The sequence below is a fragment of the Anomaloglossus baeobatrachus genome, chromosome 1 (genome assembly GCF_048569485.1).
Source record: "Anomaloglossus baeobatrachus isolate aAnoBae1 chromosome 1, aAnoBae1.hap1, whole genome shotgun sequence".
Taxonomy (NCBI): Eukaryota; Metazoa; Chordata; class Amphibia; order Anura; family Aromobatidae; genus Anomaloglossus; species Anomaloglossus baeobatrachus.
Genome location: NC_134353.1, coordinates 774,766,337 through 774,778,824, shown reverse-complemented (window position 1 = coordinate 774,778,824; position 12,488 = coordinate 774,766,337). Strand labels below are relative to the sequence as shown.

The following is a 12,488-nucleotide window of genomic DNA, read 5'->3' as shown; positions in this document are numbered from 1 at the left end:
ACGGAACTTTAATAACCAAGTATTTCTAATGCACCTCTATAGAGAACCTGGAGCTAAATCCTCACTGTCACCATTATCAAGTGGACAATCAATGTGATAGTCCTGCAAGGTCCCTACTTTACAAGGGCATGTCATAATACTGACTACAATGCCACATCAGTCAAGATATTAAACAATTCTAGAGTGTCTGGGTCTCCTGCAATGAGGGCATGTACATATGTCTTTTTCTGCCATTTAGCATGGAAAACGCCTAAAGAAACCCGCACAGAATAAAACTCAAAAGAACGAATGTATTTGTTTCTATGCAAAAATGACCTGCTGTTCATATGTTCATGCTTTTGAGCTCTTCTTTTAATGTTTTCAGGCATTCAAAAAATGTGAAGTGTTTAAAAGAAATACAATGTACATTCTTCAGGCATTGTCCACTAGAAAAATATGAAAGATGCCGGGCACTTTTGCACATTTGTTCAGCATTTCTGCTGCAAAAAAAAGTCAATGCTTTCTCCATTTCTTTATGGGTATCAAAAAACATCAAAAAAGCCATAAAAATGTAATAATGGGAAAAAAACAAATGGCAGGAAAAAAATTCCATAAAAATGGGCTCTGGAAATTACCCCCAAAATGGTAGCAAATATGCTTCAGGTTTATACTCCAGAGAAAAAAAATTCCCCGAAGCATCTTGTGCTTAAAAAAACATGACATTTTTGACCATCGGAAAAATATGTGAACATACCCTCAGGGTATATGTACAGTCATATGATAAAGTTTGGGAACCCCTATTAATGTTAACCTTTTTTCTTTATAACAATTTGGGTTTTTGCAACAGCTATTTCAGTTTCATATATCTAATAACTGATGGACTGAGTAATATTTCTGGATTGAAATGAGGTTTATTGTCCTAACAGAAAATGTGCAATCCGCATTTAAACAAAATTTGACCGGTGCAAAAGTATGGGCACCCTTATCAATTTCTTGATTTGAACACTCCTAACTACTTTTTACTGACTTACTAAAGCACTAAATTGGCTTTGTAACCTCATTGAGCTTTGAACTTCATAGGCAGGTGTATCCAATCATGAGAAAAGGTATTTAAGGTGGCCACTTGCAAGTTGTTCTCCTATTTGAATCTCCTATGAAGAGTGGCATCATGGGCTCCTCAAAACAACTCTCAAATGATCTGAAAAAAAAGATTATTCAACGTAGTTGTTCAGGGGAAGGATACAAAAAGTTGTCTCAGAGATTTAAACTGTCAGTTTCCACTGTGAGGAACATAGTAAGGAAATGGAAGAACACAGGTAGAGTTCTTGTTAAGCCCAGAAGTGGCAGGCCAAGAAAATATCAGAAAGGCAGAGAAGAAGAATGGTGAGAACAGTCAAGGACAATCCACAGACCACCTCCAAAGACCTGCAGCATCATCTTGCTGCAGATGGTGTCAATGTGCATCGGTCAACAATACAGCGCACGTTGCACACGCAGAAGCTGTATGGGAGACTGATGCGAAAGAAGCCGTTTCTGCAAGCACACCACAAACAGAGTCGCCTGAGGTATGCGAAAGCACATTTGAACAAGCCAGTTACATTTTGGAAGAAGGTCCTGTGGACTGATGAAACAAAGATTGAGTTGTTTGGTCATACCAAAAGGCGTTATGCATGGAGGCAAAAAAACACGGTATTCCAAGAAAAGCACTTTCTACCCACAGTAAAATTTGGTGGTGGTTCCATCATGCTTTGGGGCTGTGTGGCCAATGCCGGCACCGGGAATCTTGTTAAAGTTGAGGGTCGCATGGATTCAACTCAGTATCAGCAGATTCTTGACAATAATGTACAAGAATCAGTGACGAAGTTGAAGTTACGCAGGGGATATTTCAGCAAGACAATGATCCAAAACACCGCTTCAAATCTACTCAGGCATTCATGCAGAGGAACAATTACAATGTTCTGGAATGGCCATCCCAGTCCCCAGACCTGAATATCCTTGAAAATCTGTGGGATGATTTGAAGCGTGCTGTCCATGCTCGGCGACCATCAAACGTAACTGAACTGAAATTGTTTTGTAAACAGGAATTGTCAAATATACCTTCATCCAGGATCCAGGAACTCATTAAAAGCTACAGGAAGCGACTAGAGGCTGTTATTTTTGCAAAAGGAGGATCTTCAAAATATTTATGTCACTTTTATGTTGAGGTGCCCATACTTTTACACCGGTCAAATTTTGTTTAAATGCGGATTGCACATTTTCTGTTAGTACAATAAACCTCATTTCAATCCAGAAATATTACTCAGTCCATCAGTTATTAGATATATGAAACTGAAATAGCTGTTGCAAAACCCCAAATTGGTATAAAGAAAAAAGGTTAACATTAATAGGGGTGCCCAAACTTTTTCATATGACTGTATACAACTTGTTTTTTAAGTTATATTCTGCATGATGTTTGCCTGAAAAAGAATTAGGAAATAATGAAAAAAAATTAACATATGCACTGCAATGTGAAAACAACTTGTTATCCATATGTTCAGCTTCTTATAACCCATTCAGGCTTCAAGAACCACCATAAAAATAACAAAAAAGAAGCCAAAGAAGACATTTCAGAAAAAATACCACCTATATTTGCCAGGAGGGTGAACTGCTTCAAAAACTCAGCAGGAAAATTACATTGTATGCACTTATCCTTAGGTTGCAAAACCTCTAAGCAACCAGCAGCATATGTAGGTCGGGCAGGTGGGGCATTTTCCCCAGGCACAAACAGCAGGCAGCAAGGGGTGCAGACAGACCCCCTGATGCTGCCGTCTGGGGTGTCTCCTCGGCAGCTGCATTTTGTCACCCCCCTTAGTGAGAGTCAGCCATTCTCTGAACCAGCTGTCAAGATGACAATCAGCTCAGAGAAAGTGCAGTGTGCTAGCTCCTCCCAGTGATCTATTGTACTTGCGTCTTCCAAGCGTGAGTATAGTTAAAGCCTGGACTGCCAGCATTTCCAGTCAGGGTGACGTCAGTATCAGGATCAAGTCATTTGATCACACTGCTGACGTCACTCCTCGACGAAAAACGTTTGGTGTGGTAAGTGCTCCAATAGAGCTGAAGACACTGCAGAGTTATTGTAATTATCAAAGAAATGTGAGTACTCAGTATAGGGAGAGAAGGTGGGGGAATGTATACAGACACAGTATGGGGAGTAAGGGGTGGAAATTTGAGAACTCAGTTTAGGGAGTGAGTGCAGATGGGTGTGGACACAGTATGGGGAGCAAGGGGTGGAATTTTAGGACACAGTATGGAGAGTGAGTGGGGTGGGTGCAGACACAACCATATGGGGAGCAAGGGGGGATGAGTGCTGACACAGTATGGGGAGTGAGTAGGAGGGAATTTGAGGACACAGTATGGGGAGCAAGAGTGCAGGATTAGTGTGGACACAGTATGGGAAGCAAGGGTGCAAATGTAGGTGGACACTGTAGGAAGAGTGAGTGGGGTTGAGTGCAGAGGTAATGAAGAGACAGTACGCGATGAGAAAAATTTGAGGTGGCACAGAATAGAGACTGGGTAGTGTAGAGGGCAGTGTGGAGAAGGGGCAGCTTGGTCTGGCAGTATGAGGCCACAGCAAGGATGTAACAGTATGCAATGTGTCCCCCTATGAACTGGGCATATAGAAGGACACAGTGTGAGAGGAAAATGTGAAGAGAGGCCCAGTATAGAATGGAGAGGGCAGTGTGGAGAGCAAGTAGTGTGTACATCATATTTTGTGCAAGGAACGCAGCAAGGGACAATTATTTATTCAGGTGCCCGGCGTAGGGCAGATATTTTTATTCATGAGCATTTAACTGACACCGCTATTTTTAAAAGTATTGTGCCGGGATTTGCTGAAGAAGACTGAAGAAGGTGGAAGTCTGCAGAGAAGATATGTGGATGTGAAAATTTATCATGGCGTCTGGACAAGATGAAGAAAAGAAAGAGAACAACTCCAATCAGAGAAAACATCATATACACTGGAGATAAAAATTAGAGAAAAATGTATGATCACTTGCTTTTTTCAGAAATAATATAATCCACATTGATGAACATTTGAAGGGTTTTTTTGTGTAAGGGGTACGCCATGCCACTAGAACAGTGTGTTACAAAAGACACAAAGTTTATCAACATAAAATTTTTATTTTGCCCAAAACATGATGATCATAATTAGAGAACAGCAATGACTGTAGCACAGAGAAAGATTATAAGTAAATTTTCTGAGGGTAACAACAGTCACCAATCAGGAGGAAGTGTACAGGCCTTTGCTTTGAATTACTTCAGCACATCTGTGGCCACAGAACATCACTAGTCACTCTCACTGCTCTGGTGTGATTTTGGTCCACTCTTTCAGCCTCTTCCACAGTTCTTTAACTGTTGTGGGTTTCTTGGCCATAACTTGCTTTTATCACTAAAATGATCTGTGAACTACTTCTCTTCTGCCCACACAACATGCTTCTCACCAAAGGTGAGTGTCTAGCCTTTTGATTCTTTCTGCTAATGCGAGGTTTGGTTACTGCAGAATGGGCTTTCAGTCCAAATGTTCTTAAACGTCGTGACACTGTATGATGAGACAGATCTTTACCCTGTTGATTGCTGAACTGGTAAGCAACCCATGGAGATTCTCCGCATTATCCTATCATCTCTTACATTTGTCTTTCAAAGGTGACCAGCCTTCTTAGGGGACTTGAAAAAGTTTGTGATGTTGTAAAGATGCAATACTGTCAAAATCACAGACTTGGAATGACCAACTTCTCTTGCTATGGTTGATAGGGTGACCCCTTTGGCCTTCATCTGGACAACCTGCTGCCGGAGGGTTTCAGTCACTTTGGAACGGTGCACCATTTTTACAAAGTCAGTGCAAACTGGAATTAGGAAGCCAGTTAAATAGGGTTTGCCAGATAACCAGGTGCCAGATTAACACCAATATCTTGCAGGTATCTGGAAGTGTTCTCTGATTTTGATCAGTGTTCTTTTTCCTTTATCTCATTTAAATTTTTATTATGTGCTTTAAAATAAATTCAATTTAAGAAATAAGCTTAAAATACTGCTAGTTTACTCATGTTAGGATATAATCACATAGGACTACACAATGACCTTAACATTTAGGAAATTGTGTGTTCTGTAATTTTGATCTCCAGTGTATAAGGTACCTGTATGTAAATGACTATTTGTATGCTGACTAATTCTCATCAGTACTGTGGTTCCTGCATGGTCTGTAGTCTGATGATGACTGTAAGCAACAACTCCCGGTGTCTCCTTTCCATTGTTAGGGGTACTTCTCACATAGCAAGATCGCTAGCGAGATCGCAGCTGAGTCACAGGTTTTGTGACGTACTACTGACCTCATCAGCGATCTCGCTGTGTGTGACACTAAGCAGCGACCTGGCCCCTGCTGTGAAATCGCTGATAGTTACACACTGTTCTGGTTAATTTTTTGGATGTCGGGCTCCCGCAGGGCAGCACGCATCGGTGTGTTTGACACCATACCCAACGACCTCGTTCGCGACTCACGTAGGCGTGCATCTTCGTTGTTTTCCGCGCCCTCTCTGTTCCGATTGGTGATCGCTACTGCGTTCGGATTGGCCGCTTCCATCCTCTGTTCTGGCTTGTAGATCTCAGTTCATTTCAGAGGGCTGAATTCACTTGTCCCGGACTGCGTGTAGCAGCAAATCGTAATACAGTCCATTCTGCATCGGGACTATAGGATGGACAAGGATGGAGAAGGATGGAAGCGCTATTATGTTGCCTTCTCTAAAGGCAAGGCCACACAGTCACAAAGCAGTTACAACCACCAATCGGAGCAGAGGGGGAGCGGAAAAGCAATGTAGATGCACGCCTATGTTACTAATCAAGATTTGAATCGTGCTATGTGACAGAGTCCCAGCGACCGCTGTATCGTTGATGCGTCGTTGGGAAGATCTGACTGTTTGACAGCTCACTAGCGACCCTGTAGCAATGTACCAGCGATCCTGACCAGGTTGTATCGTGGTCGGAATCACTGGTACGTCGTTTAGTGTGACGGTACCCTTAAAGTCATACTGGGAGTTGTAGGTTCATTAGATACAAATATATATACATTCAGGTCTAATGAATCTTTTTCATTATGGATGCTATTTCTATTGTGAAATCTGTGGAAAGATCCTCCTAAGACACTACATTGTGTTAATATACAAAATAGTCATGAACTATAACTTAATAATGTAAAAATAGCAGCACAAAATGTTGCCTGTGTAGTGTTCACTGTAAAATATATTAGGTAGGAAATTCTTGTTTTTAGTGCGTGAGAGGACACTTAAATCCTGTTTTATAGTGTGATACAGTTGGCTTCAATGGACTGCCTACTGTTTTACTCTGCAGCATGTAATATAATTCTATGAAAGGGAGCAGCCTAAGCTTTATTATCCCTAGGGTGTTGGGCCCATTAAACATGGCATTCTCTGCATCCTTGTAGTTATACACCTGTGGATGAGCAACAACCACTAAGTAATTGGAATCTGAATGTGTCATACAGTTCAGTGGTGCTGACGGAGGCTGCAGACTGTGAGTGGCATCCTTTTGCATGCACAATCAATCCTTAAGTTCTTTCCAATTTAATTTTTAGAGTAGGACAGACAAGCCATAGAAAGTGACGCGCCTTATATGCTTCAATGATATGTTCGCGGATAGGACTGAAGGACACAAATGGGGATCAACATGAAGTCTCGTCGGCATACGAGTGCTAATTGGAATAAAAAGAATGAAAAAGCTGATTGCTGACAGTAATCAATAAAGTGGGAGAGGTCCATTTTAGAAACGCATGGCTGTGTATGGTGTGGGAATACCCTGCGAAGTCTGTACTGCCTGTGAATTTCAATGTCCTTCTGAAGAGGATTTCAGACAGGCTGCACAACTGTTTCTCATCTATGGAATACATTGAAGCGAAGGGCTGCTGAGATAGAATGGAAATCAGCCGCTGCTTTTCAGAACATGTAGCAGCATCAGCTCCTGACATCTAACATTAAGGAGCCGGTCTGCATAAAAGTTTCTTCCATTTTCCTGCTTTACCAACACACCGGCCAACATGTCGGGTTATATTCTGCTCTTACTAGGCTGGGTGGAAAATGGCAAAAATGAAACTTGAAGATATTCACAAATAACTGACACGCCTGGGAATGGACCAAGTTTTCTATCGTCTAGAGCAAGGTAAACCAGGGAACTCGGAAGCATTACAACATCTGATTTACATTTTATTCTTACCACTTTATATGTATTAGTTGGCTAGTCTTGCACGACTCAATGTATTGTGATTGATATGAGATATTCATATATCCTGACAACATATGGGAATGGGAATCAATGCGATGCCCTAAATCTCTCTTTTTCTGTATATATGCAAATATATATAACCGAAATGTATTGCACATAATATTACTGGCACACTTAGAAGGACCCAGAACACCAAAGCTTTGGGGTAGAATTACTACTTGCAGGATAGAGTTCATTGTTTTCCCTGTTGATCATTTTGCATATGTGGTGAATGTTCATTAAAAATATATCATTGATCAATGCATGGAGCCTGTACATTGGAAAATAATGCAGCTAAAATCCACTATGATATTTCCTTTGATGTTTTGACTTCAAAAAGGTGCCATGTCTGCCCATAAATAAGTGCTATCATTCTCATATCTCGTAGCTATAGTGTCTTTTGGTTATCTTATACTAAGTAGCAAAAGTGAGTTAGGAAATATGTAAAATATATGTATATAAATATATATATATATATATATATATATATATATATATATATATATTTATTTACGATACTTATATGGTTTACTTCCACGTTGTATATTCCTGTTGAATTGTCCATAATAAAGTGCTATTAACTCATTAGTTATATTGATATACATATCTCTTCTACATTGAAAGTTAAATTCAATTTTTACATTTTAGCAAAGCAAAAGGGTTTGGCTTCATGAAGAGTGTCACTAGAGATAACCACACTTATTGCCACGTGATTTATCATTGCTTACTTTTTTTATTTGTTAGTTGTTTTATTTCTTTTTGACAAGATTGACTCTGGTATCGATGCAATAAAATCTTACAATGGGGGATATTTACTAACCAAACTGCCCCAATATTGTCATCAAATGTATCATGGCTTTGAGACACTTTTACACCTAACTTAAATTTAAAAAATTAGCCCAATTTATTTTTTTAATGTTGATTTTGGTGCAAAATATTCTTGTAAAAATAAACCATCCATGCAATTATCTTAGAAAAAGAATGGCGTCCAACACCTCCTAGCGAATTGCATAAAATTTAGAATATGTAGTTATGTTGGTCATATGAAGAAATAGACGTTCAACTTCACCAACCAGCAGGGGCATGCATCCTATGGTCGTTTCTCACTAAATAAAAGAAAAAAATCTCCCCAATATTTTCATTATCTGAAACGTAAAGTATTACATTCTTAGATTTTTTTAAAGTGTTTCAGAAAAAATATCCCTCATACCATATATACTAAATGTATTGTGCCGTGTACTTGTAAATACAACTAGCACATAGACAAAAAGCTTGTTTTAAAGCTTCCAGACACAGGCAGCAGTTTTTTTTCTACTTCTCCCTGCCTTCCAAGAGCCTTATCTTTATATTTTTCAACCAATATTACAATATGAGCTGTAGTTTTCTTTTAAAGATTTCTTAATTGCTTTCAACAAACACATCTAAGTGGTTAAATTGCTGCCATGACTGGAGTTGCTAAAGGGTGTCTGTACAGCACAGCAGGCACCCACTGCCTAAAGAGTGGATTTCTGATAAACATATATAACGGTTCTTAGGAAAAGGTTAATTGAGCCTTGTACTTTATAAAGTAGAAATGACTATATTATATGAGGAATAGGGGGATAACTCTATCATAGCTGTACAAGTCTTTGGCACATCAAAGATGTAAGTTATATCAGTTTTCAAGCAAAAATTAATCAACTGATCAAATGCTCTAAGATTCTTTAATCTATACATTTTTTAACATTAATGATTAAAATCCACATAACATATTCTGGCATGTCGAGTACAAGTACAGAGGTTTCTAAGTTAATGTGATGTGCAATCTGAATATATTTCTTGTTGCTTTTCTGCAATATCTGTTTTTATCATGCTGGTAATCTTTGAGCATAACTAGCAGATTCATTAATAAATGTAACACAGTGGATCATATTTGCTGTCAAATTTACATATTCTTGAAGTTTGGCAAGAGATGTATGTTCAAATATTTAACTGGCCTCTTAATTTATACTTACAGACATGGGCAAAAGTGTTGGCACCCTTTTGTTGTTCCAGTGTTGGCACCCTTGTGTTGTTCCAGAAAAGGAAGTAGTTCTCCCAGGAAATGATTACAGTTACACATGTTTTGTTATACACATGTTTATTTCCTTTGCGTGTATTCGAACAAACCCAAAAAAAAATCAGAGAAAAAAAGGCAAACTGGACATAATTTCATACAAACTCTCAAAAATGGGCCAGACAAAATTTCTCACACTTTTCAAAAATTGTCGGAAAACATCTTTGATTCAAGTATCTGAGGCTCTTTCAAAGTCACCTGTGGCAAGTAAAAATATGGGCAATATTAAAATCACACCTGAAATCAGATAAAAAGGAGAGAAGTTGACTCAATCTTTGCATTGTGTGTCTGTGTGTGCCACACTAAGAATGGAGAACAGAAAGAGGAGGAGAGAACAGTGTGAGGACTAGAGAATCAAAATTGTTAAAAAGTATAAAAAATCTCAATCTACAAAAAGATCTTAATGTTCCATTGTCTGTGGTACGCTACATCATCAAAAAGTTTACAACCCATGGCACTGTAGCTAATCTCCATGGAAGTAGATGGCAGAGAAAAACTGATGAAAGGTTGCAACGCAGGATAGCCCAATCAAGTTACAAAGAAATGCAAACAGTCCTGCAGGCTCAGGGTGTATCAGTGTCAGAGCAAACTATCAATCAACATTTGAATGAAATGAAATGCTATGGCAGGAGACCCAGGAGGACCCCACTGCTGACAAAGAGACATTAAAAAGCTAGACTGCAGTTTGTTTAAATCTTTGTGAGTAAGCTAAAATCCTTCTCTGAAAGCATCTTGTGTACAGATGAGACCAAGATAGAGCTTATTGTTAAAGCACATTATGTTTACCAAAAATGGAATGAGGCCTACAAGGAAAAGAACACAGTACATACAGTTAAACATGGGGGAGCTTCGAAGATGTTTTGGGGTTGTTTTGCTACCTCTAGCACTGCGTGCCATGACTGTAATAAAGGCATCATGAAATCTGAAGATTACCAAAAGATTTTGGGTCATAATGTAGTGCCCAGTATCAGAAAGCTGGGTCCTAGGTCAGGGGTCTTCCAGCAGGCCAATGACCCAAAACATACTTCTAAAATCCCCCCAGAAATAGATGGAAACAAAGTGCTGGAGCATTTTGAAGTGGTAGCAATGAGTTTCATTTAACACCTGTGAGAAGATTTTAAAATTGCTGTTGGGAGAAGGCGCCCGTCAAATATGAGAGACCTGGAACAGTTTGCAAAATTCCAGTTAAGATATTGTTGATAGTTATAGGAAGTAATTGATTGCAGTTATTAATTCCAAAGGGTGTGCAGCCAACTATTAAGTAGAGGATGCCAACAATTGTGTCTGGCCCATTTTTGGAATTTTTTGTGAAATTATGTTCAATTTACCTTTTTTTCCTCAATTTGTTTTGTGTTGTTTCAAAACTCACAAAGGAAATAAGCCTGTGTATAGCAAAACATGTAATTGCAATAATTGTCTAGGAGAAGTGCTTCATTTTCTGGAAGAATTTCAAGGGTGCCAACACTTTCGGCCATGACTGTAGATATTCCTCTGATCTCCTATGTGACCCTCCTATATGAGTACTTCATATTTTTACAGAACACCAGATGTGGTCTGAATTTTCATAAAGTTATTTGATGTGGTCTGCATATTAAGTTTGCTGCTATGGTCTGCATATTAAAGTGGACACTACATGTGTGTCTGAATTTGAAACTAGATATTAGATATAGATCTAAATATATAACTGCACATATAATAAGTTTTAGTCTGCATGTTAGATTAGTTAATTCATATAATTCTGTTTATAAGTTTGGAAAAGTTATATTTTATTTCAATCTTTATATTTCTAATTCAGCAATACTCCAGCTGACGACATGATTGTCATTGAAGGGTCACTATCATTTAATTTAAAGTAGCAGTGCAGTTGATTTATTTTTTAAGGCCTCATACATGTATGTGAAAAATGGTCCGGGTATGGCCCGCAATACATGGACTCGCTATTGAGTGTCTTTTGAGTCTAGGTCAGGAGTAGAGTTGAGCGCGGTTCGTGGTTCGTGGTTCTCCAGTTTGCGGCTCGAGTGATTTTGGGGCATGTTCTAGATCGAACTAGAACTCGAGCTTTTTGCAAAAGCTCGATAGTTCTAGAAACGTTCGAGAACGGTTCTAGCAGCCAAAAAACAGCTAAATCCTAGCTTGGTTTCTGCTGTAATAGTGTAAGTCACTCTGTGAATCAAACTATTATCACATTTCAGTGTATAGTGTGCGTGAACAGCGCCTTCAGATCACTGCTGTTTCTATAATGGCGATCGCCATTTTTTTTTTTTTTCTTGTCTTCCTTCCCTAAGCACGCGCGTCTTGTGGGGCGGGCCAGCATGTCAGCCAATCACAGACACACACACACCTAAGTGGACTTTGAGCCAGAGAAGCAACGGCATGTGTGATAGGATCTGCATGTCACATGTCCCTGCATTATAAAACCGGACATTTTCTTCACGAACGCCATTATCTGCCTTCTGCGTCTTTGGTGTCAGACATCAGTGTCGCAGCTCCGTCCTCCTGAGTCCTATAGCCGATACAGCTGTATGCGCTGCATACACAGCGTTAGACAGCTTAGGGAGAGCACATTCTAGCAGTCCTTTTAAGGGCTCAAAGCGGCAGGGTCAGAGAGCCATAAGTGACAGGTCCTGCAAACAGCAACAGCGTCTGTGTAGCCCAGGTCAGGGATTTCCTCCCTGCATTTCACCATTAGGAGGGAATAGAAAGGCAGGCTTCCATTCCTCTACCCAGAGCACCACAATCCTGCCACTGTACCCTCTTGTCCTCTGCACACTCCAACTCATTCTAAGTAAGCCATTATACTAGCAAACATTCAGTGTACCTAGTGGCATCCTATACGTGGCTATTGGACTTTGCTATAGTCCCACTAGTGCCAAGACATTTGCAGAGCGCATCTGCCTGCGTTGCACACTCCAACGAATTATAACTAAGCCATTATACTAGCACACACTCAGTGTACCTAGTGGCATCCTATACGTGGCTATTGGACTTTGCTATAGTCCCACTAGTGCAAAGACATTAGCAGAGCACATCTGCCTGCATTGCACACTCCAAGTTTTTTAAACTAAGCAATTTTACTAGCAAACACTCAGTGTACCTAGTGGCATCCTATACG

The 12,488-nt window shown here is 39.6% G+C and overlaps 1 protein-coding gene across 3 annotated transcripts in view; it reads left to right on the top strand.

Moving 5' to 3' along the window:
- CTXN3 (cortexin 3) overlaps nt 1–12,488 on the top strand; it is a 126,744-nt gene that overhangs the window by 42,465 nt on the left and 71,791 nt on the right. Inside the window, exon 1 of one of the 3 annotated variants that reach the window (XM_075341866.1) lies at nt 6,514–7,179. The exons of the other annotated variants lie outside the window; for them this stretch is intronic. Within the exon in view, the coding sequence (XP_075197981.1) occupies nt 7,149–7,179 (31 nt within the window). The 5' untranslated portion in view covers nt 6,514–7,148. Of the gene's footprint in view, nt 1–6,513; nt 7,180–12,488 lie in introns of those variants that run through there. 3 annotated transcript variants of the gene reach the window in all.